This window comes from Empidonax traillii, unplaced genomic scaffold (assembly GCF_003031625.1).
Source record: "Empidonax traillii isolate 1590-97213 ecotype Southwest subspecies unplaced genomic scaffold, ASM303162v1 scaffold670:size792703, whole genome shotgun sequence".
NCBI lineage: Eukaryota > Metazoa > Chordata > Aves > Passeriformes > Tyrannidae > Empidonax > Empidonax traillii.
This window is the reverse complement of record NW_020955863.1, coordinates 507,792-523,087: the sequence shown is the minus strand read 5'-3', so window position 1 is coordinate 523,087 and position 15,296 is coordinate 507,792. Positions and strand designations below refer to the sequence as shown.

Below are 15,296 nucleotides of genomic sequence, written 5' to 3'. Positions count from 1 at the left end.
GACACAGCACTACTTTACATACTGTCCTAACTGGTTTACACCTGGTGAACATGCATGATAATGTCACCATTCTTTGAATACTAACCATTTTGTCTAAATTCTTATTAGCTCAATCATATGCATGGCATAAGATTAAAATTAAAAAAAAAAAAAAAAAGAAAAAAAGAAGTCTCGAACTTCTCTTGCACGAGAAAAACAGCTTACAACTATTTTTGGATTCTCACAGGAAATAGAAAAAATACTCAGAAAGAATCTCAACCAGGAGAAGTCTTACACTCGGTAGGTAGTATCAGAGACTGCCAATACACGAAAAAAAAATGAAATATCCCTTCACACTCTACAAATAAGAGAAAGGATCAAGGACCTCTAGGTCAGCAAATTCACTCCTTCATTGCAACACACAGCTACATCATAGAAACTATTTCATAACTGTCTTTAGCTTGTTAAAGGCATTTTCGTGAAATCTGTCTCCTAAAATGTGTTTTCCGTGTACGAAAATTGAGTTTCTTGACTCCGACACAGTTTTGGAAGGGTCTCAGAACATTAAAATCCTTTTACTTTCCAATCCAAATGTACTCTTGAGCAGCCTTTACAGTTTCCTTTTATGCAAACATTGCCCTTAGGTTTACACAATTCTTCCTTATGTTGACCTTCTAATATTCTTTCTAGCTCTATTTTATTAGGCTAAGTAAATCAGCTCTCTGACTTTTCTTGTATGGCAAAACAGTTGTTAACAGGGTTTCTACTAATATTTTTACCTTTTCTGAAAATGCATAGCCAAAGCTTTCAGCAGTATTCTAGACAAGTTCTAATCACTATTTATATAGTAACATTAATGCTACCTTATTTCAATGGAAATACCCCTTCTGATAAAATTCTAGAATTGTATTTCCCTTTTTCTTAGCCCTATATTCTACAATTTTGCACAATATTTCAGTGATAGTTGGTCTTTTATCTCCTCAGACATTTCCAAAAGATGAATCAGCAGACTTTAGCATATATTTTCAAGAAGGTGAACTCCATGTACTGTTACATTATTAAATATTTATGTAAAACCTTAAACTGTATAATATTTATAATAATGCAGGTTTGAAACCCACCCATTATATCCTGATTAATATTTCTGTCATGTGCCAAACTGTTTCCAATCTACTGTGTTTTACTTTTCCCTTTTGGGGAAAAGTCTATCCTCTGTATCATTCCTAAACCATCAACCTGTACTTGAGTGGCCAATCCCAGTAAGAAGGAGCCTGAAGCACAGAATGTGTATATACTTGCTACTTGCTATACAGAGGGATGATCTGAAATTCAACAGCTGTATAATTTTTACTCTACTTTGGAAATAAAACATGTTCTTTAGTGAGATTTCCTTATCACTGTGACTAAGTTATACCCAGTATTCTCATTCACCCTTGTCGTAGCAAGCCCTAAACACTAACCCTCAAGAGACCTAGTAGCTAGATTAATGCTGAGACAGGGATGAATCAGGCTTTCTGGTCATACATATAATTCTCTACCCAAGAAGTGCTTCCAAAGGGCTACAGAGTTGTATGAAAATTTTCACCACAGGCTTGCTGTATTTTTAATATTCAGAAATTTTACCAAAAGAAATTTTACCAAAAGAAAAAAGACATTTGACTTTAAATAATGTTTGGTTTTATCCTGTGTGACCATTTCTTCAGTTTTACCATTGAAACTCCTAGTAGAATTGAAGCCAAGTGTGCAGCTGTGCTCTTCCTCAGATGAGCTGGTCTCAACCAGGAACTGATGACCAGCAAAAATCTTATCCTCTTTGTGTGGTAATTCTTACTACATAAGGTAGAGATTAAACACTGACTTGGTAACTTATGGTTTCTCTTTACCCAGACAACCTTGATTTCTATGAATGCCCACAAACTTAGAAACCACAGTTAAAGCTCCCTTTACTAGGAAACAGGTTTAACTTGTTTTTAGGCTAAATCAAAGGACTTTCAATATGGAATCCACCAACAAAGCAGTCTGAAATCACTTGTGACTTGAATATTTCTACAGAGAAATTATCCTTCAGTACAGATACCTGTGGAGTTTCCAGCTAAACATAGGGAAAAAGGAAGTAAAAACTAGAATTAAGGTATGCTGTTACTTTACAATATGCATGACAGGGTTTAAGTATCTGTAGGAATAAGAGCAATAAGACCGGGAGCAGAGTATGTCTCAGGACATAGCAATTCATAAATAAGAGTTATTGGTAAATATTGTTTGGGAATAGGTAAGAAGATATTTTAAATCCATGGAGCTAGTTTTCCTGAATTCTGTCCTCAGCAAAGTTATTTTGAATTCCAGAATGCTTACAGGTTAAAGGAAGTTACGAAAAACCAGAAGCCTCTGTTTTACAGATACTGCAGTTTAAAAAGGCTGGATTGTGGAGTTCCACATTCCATGAAGTCACTCAGCTAAACAGTCAGAGTCTGGGAGAACTTTTTAGAGTTTTGGATATAGAGATGGTGATAAGACTATACACAAAGTCTCTTGGAAATATGGAAAACCCATAAAATTCTCACAACACATCTAGATGTGGATTGGGCTGCTATTTCTACACCTATCAGAACTGAAGGATGAAAACTCTTATCTCACTATCTAACTATCCTAAACCAACTTTGGTATCCTGTAGTCAGTTTTTCCTACTAATAATTTCACAGAGAGAGAAAGAGGGTTGATAAGTGTTAAGCTGCTAGACAGAACAATTGAGTTTACTTTACCCAATCTTTCTTTCATTTGAAATAAACTAAAAAAGCAGATCATTCCCAAACAGCAATTTTCAAAATAGATTACAAAATAAACATTTGTTGTAATTTAGCTAAGGTCTTGCTTCCTCTACTCATTCCTGAAGTTCTGCCAACTCACATGTCCAGAGAAACAGATGTTTCTCTGACTTACTTTCATCAGATTATTTTTTCCAAAAAGCAGCCTCAAAATATGCCACATTTTCACCAAAGAGTTGTTTTGACAAATATTTCTCTTAATGGCATTCATAAGAAATGAAACCTAGAGCTGTGCTTGGTATCTGTCATAGGATTGATAAATTAGTCTGACTTGAAGAGTTTTTAAGTTCCACAAGACACAGTACTGCCATAAATACTTTGAGAGTAAATTTCTATAAACTTTAGAAAGTAATGTCTAATAGAGAGGTCTCATTTTGTGCAAAAGGGCAATGATGATGAACTTGCTAGAAAAAAATTTGAAATTATAGCATGCAAAGACTGGCTATCGGACTACAATATAAGCATATTGACAAGATAAAGTTCATGGAGGGTAACTATTAATGTTTCAGAAATGCCACAGAAGCTGTAATAAACTAATTGAAACTCAGAGCTGAGTAAAAGGAATCTATTCCACTCCTCATAAAGATTTTCTATTTCATGTAAGAATTTTCTAAATCAAGAGGAATCTGTCTCTTTGAAATGGTGACCATTCAGTAAACATCCAAGACCAGCCATTACAACTGAGACAGCCTGTTTCTCAGAATCAGCCTTCCCTTTGAGGCAATACTCATCAGGCAATACTAGAAGGTGAGGGGATACCTCAAAACCTCTAACAGATCTAAGAACTCTAGCTGTACTGACCTCATAAGGACACAGATCGTTACCATAACAATGTATGCTTTGTCTAACACAAAGTGACTATTAGTCTGGAGTTAGGACAGCTGGAGGTAGGACTACAGCTGTAATAAAGAAAATAAGATTATAAAAAACCACATCTAAACAAGGAGCTCAAGCTCACACCTCAGCTGGAATAGAAATACAGACCTTTAGTGCTGGGTTTAACAGAAATATCTATGACAGGAATCCTCTACCAAAGGAAGATAACATGTAGGCTTAATCTCCATAAAACAACCACTCAGAGTTGATAAAAGATTCCTCCAGTCAAAAGTTATACTTGGTGAGGGGGACAAAAAGCAAGAAAGGTCAAAGATAGAAAAATCAAACATCTTTTTTCTTATTTATATATCGTATCTGGGTGCTACTGCTTCCCCAGTGCTATGTTCTGACCATATTTGCATACCTGTAACATCCATCTCTTAGGCAGGATAGATTCCCATGATACTCCACTTGTCAAAGACATCAAACTAAGGTACGAACAATTAACCAAAACTCTTAAAGCCCCTTTAAGTAGTAAATTTTCTACCTATTTAATTGTCCATCCTTTCACAATGTAGTTCCTACTCTGATACATGAATATTGTGGGACACAGTGTGAAAACCTTGCCAATGGCAAGGTAAGTGATGTTCACTGCAATCACTCTGTCCACAAATTTGGTTGTTTTATCATCGAAGGCAAACAGTTAGGTTTACCTTTTGTAAATCCATGTTCACTGTTATCAATTATCTTCTCTTTTGGGTGGCCAGAAATGTGTCCCAAAAGGACTTGTTACATGGTTTCCCAAGGAAGAGAAAAAAACTGACGAGCTTTTAGTTCTCTGGCTTTTGTGGACTGTTTTAAAGATGAGTGCTACCTTCACATTTTTCCAGGTACCTGTGATCATAGTGATCAGCCTAGCAAGGACTTTTATTACCCTCAGATGTATTCCACCTAGTATTATAGACTTGTATGGTACAAGTTTTCTGAGGGAATTCTTGACTCAGTCTTTATCCACTGTTTCTAGTTGACCTCCTTGAACCCTTTCACTAAAGACAGAGGCTTGAGAAACTTCCATGAAGAATGAGGCAAATAAGGCACTGAGCACCTCAGTCCTATTTGTCACCCATCCCATTCAGCAATAAGCCACATTTCCCTCGGTCAGCCTTCTAATGAAGCTCTTGTCCTCTTTCAAGTCTCACTTCCAGTTGACCATTGGCCATCCTGACATTTCCTACATGCTCAAGCAATGTTTCTAAATTCCTCCTTTGTAACCTGCTTCTACTTCTATCTCCTGTGCACTCTCTTTTTGCATTAGACCTCTACTATAATTTCCTTAGCTAGCCAAACCACTCTATTAATACATTTACTTTTTTTCCTGTTCTTGCAGTTGGATGATGCTATACTTAAAAGCCTGCCACCTTTCTATGGCTCCCTTGACCTCCACATCTGCCTCCCATGGGATCCTACTAATCAGTTTTCTGAATAAGCTAAAATCTGCACTCATGGAATCTGTATTCTGCTACTCTCCATCCTCACTTCCCTCAGGATCCTGAACACCACTGTTTCATGGTAACTACAACTAAAGGTAGCATTATTTACCACATTCAAAAATAATTCTTGCTTGCCGGTAAATAGCAGATCCAGCTGTTTGTCACTCTTAGTTGTTTCACCCTGCATCAAGAAGTCATTCCCAGTACTCTTAAGCAATAGTCTTGACTACATGCATCCCACTTTTTTGCACTTTCAGAGGTTGTCAGGAAGATCCCCATGGGGAAATAGGATTTGTGATCCAGATACTTCTTCAAAGTGTTTAAAGAATGGTTTTTCCCTTCCAAATTGCTTAAAGAATGCTTCTTCCCTCACCCTGAATTGGTGGTCTGTAACAAACTCTCACCATGGTGTCACTCTTACTGGACTCTCCTCTCATCCTGCCCTGCAAGTTATCAATCAGACTGTCATCCAACCCACTGAAGAGGAGGTAAAACTCCTTCCTTACTTTCTCTGCCTATCATTCTGAAGGAACTTGTATCTGTCTATCACAGCACTTCTGTTATGGAGTGCAGGCTGTCCTACCTAATCTCCATCATTCCAACAATGCCACAGCTTTATGATTACACGGAGTAATTTCTACTCCCACTTGCTAAGGTTGTATGCATTCGTGTACATATTTGCTTGAGGTGGATGCTCCTATGTTATCTCGTTCTTGTCAGCATGCACCCTTTTCTTTTGACCTCATCCATCACTACTTCACTGAAAAGTGGGCTGTACTCTCCTCACACAACATTCCTGAAGTCTTTTCATGTCTCCTTTTACAGACAACATTGCAGATGCATCCAGCTCTTGTATTAAGACACCTACTTAGGTGTATACCCCAATGTAAACCTGAAATCCTAATTAAGCTGTTGTCAGTGAAGCTCTTGACATGTGTGATACCCTCAACATCACACATTCATAGCATGATTAAAAAGAAGCATAAAGTTCAAGATCATAACCAGGATGTCACTAAATCTTTCAGGTATATTACAGACTTTGAAAGTATTAATTTAAATCTATAGTCAGATCTCTTGTTACAATGAACACTAACTACCAGTTACAACAGATCTATTTTTAGAAAGCTGTATCAGAGTGTTTGTATACTGAATTTTACAAATATGTGTTATTCAGATCTTCCTAATAAAACATTATCCAAACCAAGAAAAAACAGAAACACTGTAAATCAACCAATTTAAAATGAAAATGCAATTTCTTAAATAACAAGAATATACATGTTACTTTTTTAAAACTACAACTAAATTGAAATATTTTATTTCAGAATACTTCTAATAAAGTCAAGGATCAGAAAGGCACTTGAATTATTTCAAGAAGAAATACCAAAAGTTGGGTACTCAGAAAATCATCTTATAGCATGGTGATTTGTTTATTAAAACACAGGTATCCAATGAAAAACATTAAAAACTATGATCCTCTGCATTACATGTAAACTTTTTCCTCCATGCTAAAAAGAAAGCTCTTTCTCAAAACTGTTGATTAAGTACCCAGGTCTCTCAAAATATTACCCAGAAAGTCCTTCAAAATATTCCTAGTCTTCATTTTGTTTTTAATAATTTAAAATTCAATCATTATTGCACAGTGATTATATGCAATTTTACATCCCATTAACCCTGCTTTGTTTTAATTATAAAGATCCTTTGTTAGATTCCTTTAAATGATCCAGTTTATAATTTCAGGTTATCCTAGGGAGCACTTTAATTCAGCTGCACATTCATCAACTGTTTATGTCCTGTTAATTGTTGACAACGGCACAATTGCATTCTCTAGCTATGATTGATGAATTGCATTCACAAGTTTAGCTATTAAGGAGAATAAATATTTATAACAATTTCTAGTTAAAGGATTGTTATCTTTATACCCAAAAGAGTAAATTAAAAAAAAAAAAATAAAAAGGGCTGATTGCAAAGAAGAGTGTTCTAGTAATGCACATACACTTTTTCTAAAACACCTTTCTGAGAAAAGTATAGAGAGGAACATGTGCCTAAGGGCAGTTTGATTCAACATTGCTTTGACTGGATTTAAGTAGTAACTCTTAAACACCACTTTTATTTTGAAAAGTCACTGTTAGAGGGGCTCAGAAAGTTCACTGGTATCTTAATATTTGACTGCTAAAAATATGCAGATATAGGATTTGTTCAGAAGGATCATTTTATCAATAGCTATGATACAATAATATCTGACTTTAATATCCTGGCTGAGAAAATAAAAAAAGGTCAAAATGGTACTGTGTATTACTATCCAAGAACATAACCCTAGTATAATTATTCAGTCTATTTTCAGGTAATATTTATGGTATAATGTGCAGTACATTACCCACTCAGGTGAACCCTATTATGGCATAAAAATTCATACTGGCACTTCATAGCAAGAAGAATTTCCAATGGAAGGACTATGTTTCCTACTGTTATATTGTGGTGTAACTTTAGTGTGCACAGGGAAACTAGGAGAATTTACACCAGCCAAAAATTGGGTAATAAGCTACATACTCCTGTTTTTTTTTAATATTCATATTCCTATATTTCTATACTCTGATGTTTTCTAAACTTCATTTTAAACAAATGCACTACATAACCACTGAAATATCAGCTAGACAAAAAATATCCTACAATAAGGAGAAGATTTGATACTTCACTTTGGCAATGAGATATTATTGGTGAAAAAAAGAAATCGCACATAAAATGGCAACATCTCTTCAACAGGCATTGTGTTATAATTTTTTTAGCTGCACATAACAAAACATGTAGATTCAATTGAATTTAATGCATTGGCCAATACAAGTCACACACATTACACAAGTGGCTCTGTTTGTCTTGGGTACTCTGCTACCAGGAAGATCCAAGAGTCCCTCTTTGCAGCCCAGCTTGCTGGCTAGAAGTACTGACAAACATTGCACACAGTTGAACACAGATACAGCACCAAAATTACTTGAGGATTGATAATAAAGTATTATAAAAATTTGCAAAAGCAAGGAAACTCATATAAACATAATGTCATGTATGTTTTAGAGGACTCAAATTGGACCAGAAATACTAGATAAAATAATTCATCATGAAATATTAGTATAGAGAAGTAAATCTGAACAATTAATGCTGTGCTCCTAAAACAGATGGAGCAGCAGATGGGTTACAGATTGGGCTCCCTGGACTGTCTGGGTAAAACAACCTTGCTGCTCTGGAGAATGGTGGTTCAATTCTCAGATAACCCCAAACCTATATATAGTTCATGGGAACTCTATTTCCTTCTGTCAATAAAACAAATTTTCAAAATGTACACTTTTCCAAATGAAATATTTACTATATTAAGTATTTATACAATAAATCTCTTAATTAAAATGGTCTTTTCAGATTCTTTTTGGAACAGATGGTGAAAAAGTATTATCACCCAATGGAATAAATGCAAAATGACTACTTGTTCAAAAGCTTTAAAATTCATTACCTTCCTTCATTGATGAGCTCAATAAATGCAAGTCCTGCATTCTTCTGAATAGAATTTTGCCATTCCTAAGAAGATAAAATATAACATGATCAAAACCCAAGGATTTTAAACCACATATCTGAATCTGACCCTGATGACTTCCTAAAGAGACTGAATTTAGGCTGAACTTCTTAATTTTTTCCCCAAAAAGAGAATTACTTCATAATTTTAAAAAACTGTAATTCATTCTGATTTTCAAAAAAATTTTAAGTGGTTACGTCTTCTGTTTCACCCTTAAGCAAGTTTTATTTTTCTTGTCCAGAGAATAGAAAACACTTGTTTCTCCAGTTCATACACTTGTCCAATGAACGTAAGTGCAATAAAGTACCATGGCAGAAGTTTTTTTGCATTGCTTCCTTGTAACACCTTGCACATGTTATTATATAGAGAAGACATTAATCTATGTACCATGTATCCCTCCTTGAATTCAATTTTTATTTCTTTTTGATTATAAGTGAAAACAAAACCAACCAGTGATAATAAACTGTTTTTTTAAAATTCTTTTACTGTTACCACAGATTTCCAAGATGAAATTTCAAACCAATGTAAACCACCTGATTGATATTAAAAGATAACAAGCTTTTATTTCATATACTACTAAGTTAAAGAGAAAATTTTCAGTGCATAACAAACAGCTTTTTGTCAGACAACCCACTGTCTCTCACACCAACAGATTTCTGATACTTGAGATGAAAAAAAGGTTGAGATATCTCTCTAGAAAGTAAAGATTACCTCCTTTGGAAATAATTCCTTAAAACTTTAAGAGTAATAAACACTTCCTTTTCCTTATAAGGGAAAAAAAAAATCAAAGTACATTATCTGGATTATAGTTCATAGAGAACTTTTCGAGTCTGAAACTTCATGTCATAAACATGACAGGGTAGAGAGAGTTACAGTTATAGAACTAATATGGTATACATTTCACTTTTTTGAGGACTAAAAAAAATCAGGTAGAAATTCCCAATGCTTCTTTCCTGACATGGGGAAAAAAAAAAATTATGGCCTTGTATAGATAAGGAAATTTTGTCAAAGAATAACTTTGAAATAGCCGCTAATCAACCAAGTGCTTCTTACTGATTATATGAGAATTCACAGGTTTGATCAAGTCATGTATCTTAAAAAACACACAGCAACAATAATTTTGTACTCATGACTGGCTTTATAAAAGGCAAGCTAGTAAAATACGCCAATAATGAACATACTCTTGACCCATTACTGAGCAGGTAACTCCTGGTTAGAGAAGACAGAGTATCAGATGAACTCAAACCTCTAGCTTGTGAGCTAGAAAACCATTGTAATGTCCTTTCTTCAGTATTTTAATTTTGCTAATGCAGTAACTAAAGCCAGCCATCTTAAGAAACAGAAGTCTGGGTTAAAGATAGTGTTCGAAGTGTAAATTTTTTTTTTTTTAATCAGAGCCTGTTACTGTACACTATAACAACCCCTACTAGCATTTTCTTTTAAGATGCTTTTCTGCACCACAGCTGCAATGACTTTGCCGTCAGGAAAGCAGAACTGGTACGAATCAGCAAAGAAATTGAAAAGACAAAGAAGAAAAGACAAAAGGCTTCCTAAGGCAGGCAAAAGAAAGCATGCTAATTAAATTTTTAAAGAGAAGCAAAGGGTCTACCTGTGCCTGCAAAAGAATAAGAGATTCTTGCAAGTATTTTGTCAGATCTTCCTGCTCAGTGCAAATGTCTCAGATTGTACAGGACATCCAAAATGCCTAACTGGATTTTATGTGAGATATCTTAAGGTACCAAAAAAGCCATCTATCCAAAAGATATCTATGTGGAAGCAAACAAATCTCTTCTTATGTCTCCATAAGCAGAAAACCTCATCAATTTATCCAGAGTAATTATTCACAATAAAAATGTCTGAAATGCGCCCAACTATCTACCAAAAACTAGTGGAAAACATCATGATGCAGAACCAGAAAGAAACCAGAATTCATGGTTCATGCATTGCTTCACTAAAAATGAACTACTAGATTCACTACAAATTCTCAGTCCTTTACTAATCCACAAATAAGGGCATAATTATTACTGCTACAATTTCCTCTTTTAGGCATACTTTAACATAACAGATTCATGATCCTGAGAGATGACCTCCGAAGAGGCACCTGGTTCTCTTTCTTCCAGTTTCTTTTTAAAAGTTTTTTTTCCATTTTTTTCCAATTTCTTTTTAAAAGATGCAAACATTAGATTGAAATACTAAAAATGCCAGCATTACAATTGCCTTTGCAATGACCATTCAGATGACTGCATGCACTTTAAGAACTGGAATAAGATGTGGGACAATTTTGTTCATATTATCTTCGATTCCACATAAATCTTTCTCAACCTCAAGATGCAAGAAGTGGAAAGATAAGCACCACATGAAATGGATGTGCTAACCATAGTTGTAAGATTTATGCTATAGCTAAATAGAATCATAGCATAGACATTTGGTTATTAGCAGCTAAGTGCTTGAATGACTGCACTAAATCCCATGTGGTTTTGGTGAATTTTGTATACTGAATCTTCTGAGCCTTAAAAAAAGAGCTGGAAGACTTTTCTGTGCCTCAAAAATGCTGATGCCAATTGCACACTGAACTAACAGAAGCCCTCAACAAAATCACATGCCAGAGAATTACTTCTGTACAAGAATGCACTGATCTTTCTTTCCTTGGGGGTCCTGCTTGATATTGCAGTGGGGATGGCTATTACTGCCAGCAGTGCACCTTTCAGAATAAGGTGGGGTGTAGACGACCCAAAGACAGAGATATGTTATGTCTAACTGTTCAAGAATGATGCCATTACTTCTTTGTATTAAAAACAGAATGAGAATTTAACTTTTAACTCTATTCATGCTGAAACAAATAAAAAAATTATCTTCATATATAATCACTAAACACTGTAACTTTAGACTTTTAGTTCAGTTACTTCCAGTATGGCTATGTACTAAATATTTTATATTATGCAAAATTCTATTGAAGGCATAAAATATGCACTAAATTCTTAGGATAATGGCAATTGCTACCCTCCTGTCCCTACCTAACTTGTACTCCTTGTCTATTTTGTTGTTGCTTGAAAAGTGTCACTGCATACAGAATGCATCAATACACCTTCCTGACAGAAGGTTGAGACCATCCTGTTATGAAACTGTCCACACAGTGGGGGGACAGGAGAGGAATAACATCAAGATGAGAGTAAAAGGATAAAAATATTAAATAATGAACCAAAACACAGTACAGATATTACTTGAAATTCAGTTGGTTTTCTTTTAAATAATGACATACATTTTCTTACACTCCGATATTGTTACAATTTTTACTTTTTTTTTTTAGTGCATTTTTCTATAAGAATATTTTTCTATAAGAATATTTTTATATTATCCTATAAGATATTTTTAAGAAAATATCTTTAAAAAAATCTTGTGATAGTATTAAAAGTAAATACTATAAAGAAAAGGAATGGTGATTTTCCACTTTCCACTTTCTGCAAGGAAGTCTAAAATTTTGTCATAAATTTCAAGTTTCTCCAGAAACTGCAGTTACAGAATGGACAGATACCTGGTGTAGTAATCACCCTACAATTCTCCTTCCACTACAAGTGCCACTGTCTCAATCAATTGTATCTTCTCTAGAATTCTCTCTTCTCCATGTCTTTAATTAATCTGAGTATTTTTTCTTTTGTCATACTGAACATTTAGTGAATTTTCCAGTCTAAGATATTAATAACTCAGTTGACACCTCAATTCTTCAATCACTGCATTTTAATTAAAACTTCTTGAGACAGATGAATACTATTATATCAGCTCTCTCTTGTCTAGACCCTTAAATATGTTTGGAGGAAAATCTTGTGCAGAGATGAACAGGTGCTACCTTTTATCTGGAGAAGGAAGGGGAAACTTTATAAAAATGTGTTTGCAATTCACAACATACATGTAACTTAGCTTGGGTTTGAACTCCATTTTGGGTTACCTTCTAAAATCACCAACAACTTCATAACCAAAAACTTGCTTTACTTCACCAATAACTTTACTTGCACCAATAACTTGCTTTACTTCCTTGAAGAGGAAATATTCAAAAGAAATGTTACAAGATTGAAAGAAATGTTTTGAGTTTCTTTTCTGGCAGAAAACCCTGTCCTTTAAAAGCAGGTAAAAACAGAAAAGATAACTAATTTCAAGATACAGCCTCATAAATTTTTGATCACAGTAGTCATAAATTTTTGAGATGATAATTTTATTTTTAAGATCATAAGATTGTCCCCACCATTCCTAAAAAAAATTACCTAAAGATATTGGAGTCTTAAAACGATCCATTATTGTTTGGAATGAGAATCAGATCTAAGAATTCCAGTTATACTGCCTGTATACTTCTCTCACACTCTCATGTACACTGCTGATAGATGATAAATAAAATGTACTTTAGGTCTAACCTTTCCATCAATTTGGGACCACTTTTAGGATTCTGTGATAGGTCATCCATTTTAAAAGTGGCTATTTCCCACAATAAGCAAGTTGCAAAGTGACTGATGACATCCTCCTGGAGGGCAAGTCTGCAAGTATTCAAATACTCCTGGCTTCTGGCCAAATCAAAGAAAGGAAAAGAATATGAAACTTTCATAACACTGTTTTTGTGAATATGAATTTAACAATGCAACAAAGGTAATAGAAAGTTTTAGATTTCCCTTTCACAAGACTAGGGCCTCATTTTTCCTCTATGTTCTTGACTTCGAGTAATATGTTAATATTTCACTTTCTTGGAAAACACAGAGACCCATTGCCCTTCCAATCACCTGTGGTAATTGCACAATTTATCTTGAAAATGAAGTCAAACACTCCCAGAGGAATATTTCATTGGTATCTTGGAAGAAAGGAGAAAAAAATTCTACAACTGCAAAAACATTTACATTATCCAAACACTAGGGAAATGGACACATTTATTTAAATGATACAAAATTAACCTTCATCACCTTGTAGAAATTCTGCATTTTTTCTAATACAGGCAGAAGATGTGTGTTAGAAGATACACATATCTCCACAACTTCTAGAACTTACTTCCTGACTGGAAAAATAGTTCTTCATTTAAGAGGTGCTAGAATTATTATTAAAAACATGTACTGCTGTGTAATGATATTAATCCTAAAAGTCAGAACACGTTACCTAACCAGTTTTTGATGTTACAGGTAGACAATTAATTTGAAGTCTTTCAAAAATAAACAAAAGATCTTTGTACAGAAAACTACTCCTCACATTGTTTCCATTATAGTGAAACTGCTCAAAACTATAGTATATTTGTCAATAACGATGGTCTCCAGTAATGAGCTTTTGCACCCTTTCTCAGCCCTTTAAGAAATATCATCTGACACTGACTTTCTAAGTGTTTCTCTTTGATCTAAGATCCTTCTCAATTGTAGGCAACTTAGAGAAGTCAGGGGAAGACACCTTTCCATATTAGGATATGTGGAAGTAATTCCTGCAGTTTTCTGATTGTGCCTGTTTTGCTATGAATCTAAAAGAAGTCCAGATCAGCATCTCACCGATGTGCAGTAAGTGTATCCTTTGACAATTTTTGACAAAACTACTCTGACAAGGACAGGCCAGAGAAAGGAACAAAAGTTCTAAGATGACTCCACTCTAAGATAAAAAAGATAACATCCTGCTTATTACTAAAAGCAAAACACAGAATTAGTTTTCTGAGTGTACAGGAATCTGGAAGGACACCTCACAGAATGATGAAGAAAGCAGAATTGCTCAACGAGTAGGAAAGAATATACTGATGGTTTCCATTTGAAAGTTAGATTACCAGAAGCAGATGACTAAGAAGACTGAGATTGGGTTGGAAGGCATTCCACACACAGATAAGGAATTAATGCAAGCAAATTCTCTTTAACATAAAATAATAATTAAAAAAAAATCTCGTGTAAAATAATCACCTTTTGGAAAATTATTTTCCAGAATTTCATAAAGCAAATGAGAAATGCCGAGGGGGGGAAAAAAAAAAACCACAACAAAAAACCTCCGCACAAAAACATAAAACCTCTAGTAAACAAACCACTTAATTTCTAAAGCAAAAAAAAATATAAATAAAGGAAAGGGTTTTCTGCTTCTCCTCTAACTTGTACTGGAGTTCATTTTGGAAATTACACTAACTGCATACAACAACATTTTGTGTATAGACCATGTTGTGGATTGTGAAGAGCCCAAAATCAATATCAAAACATAAGTACACACTTAAGTTGTACCATCTTTGATACCGGATAAGGACACAGTAGAATTACTGCTTCTGTCTTGATGGACCTTTATGTAGTACAAATAGGATGAGAATATTATAGGAAATACTAGCTTCAGGCCCAAGACTTCATTTATTGAACTTAAATTTGAGCCTGTGGTAGAATGGGAAGTTACAAAGCCTCACCTTGGAACTACATTGCTCACATTTTCATACTCATCTTTCTAGTGCTTTGTCCAGTGTATGAAAATCTTGGGGATTTTTTGTTTGTTTGTTTTAACTTATTGCTCTCCCATCAAATGCCAAAGTTCCTTTATCCTGACTGTCATAGAGGCAGCTTGTCTTTCCTACAGTCCCAGCCATCCTACCTGCCACCTGCTGTAAGTTATTGCTTTTATGGCTACTCTAGCAGTATAATCAGTTAAAAATAACTT

The 15,296-nt window shown here is 34.6% G+C and overlaps 1 protein-coding gene across 5 annotated transcripts in view; it reads right to left on the bottom strand.

Annotated features, from left to right (window-relative positions):
* NBEA (neurobeachin) overlaps window positions 1-15,296 on the bottom strand; it is a 478,282-nt gene that overhangs the window by 233,019 nt on the left and 229,967 nt on the right. For all 5 annotated transcript variants that reach the window (XM_027899474.1, XM_027899469.1, XM_027899470.1 and 2 more), the window contains one exon: window positions 8,604-8,668. In XM_027899474.1, coding sequence (XP_027755275.1) covers window positions 8,604-8,668 — 65 coding nt within the window. The remainder of the gene's footprint in view (window positions 1-8,603; window positions 8,669-15,296) is intronic.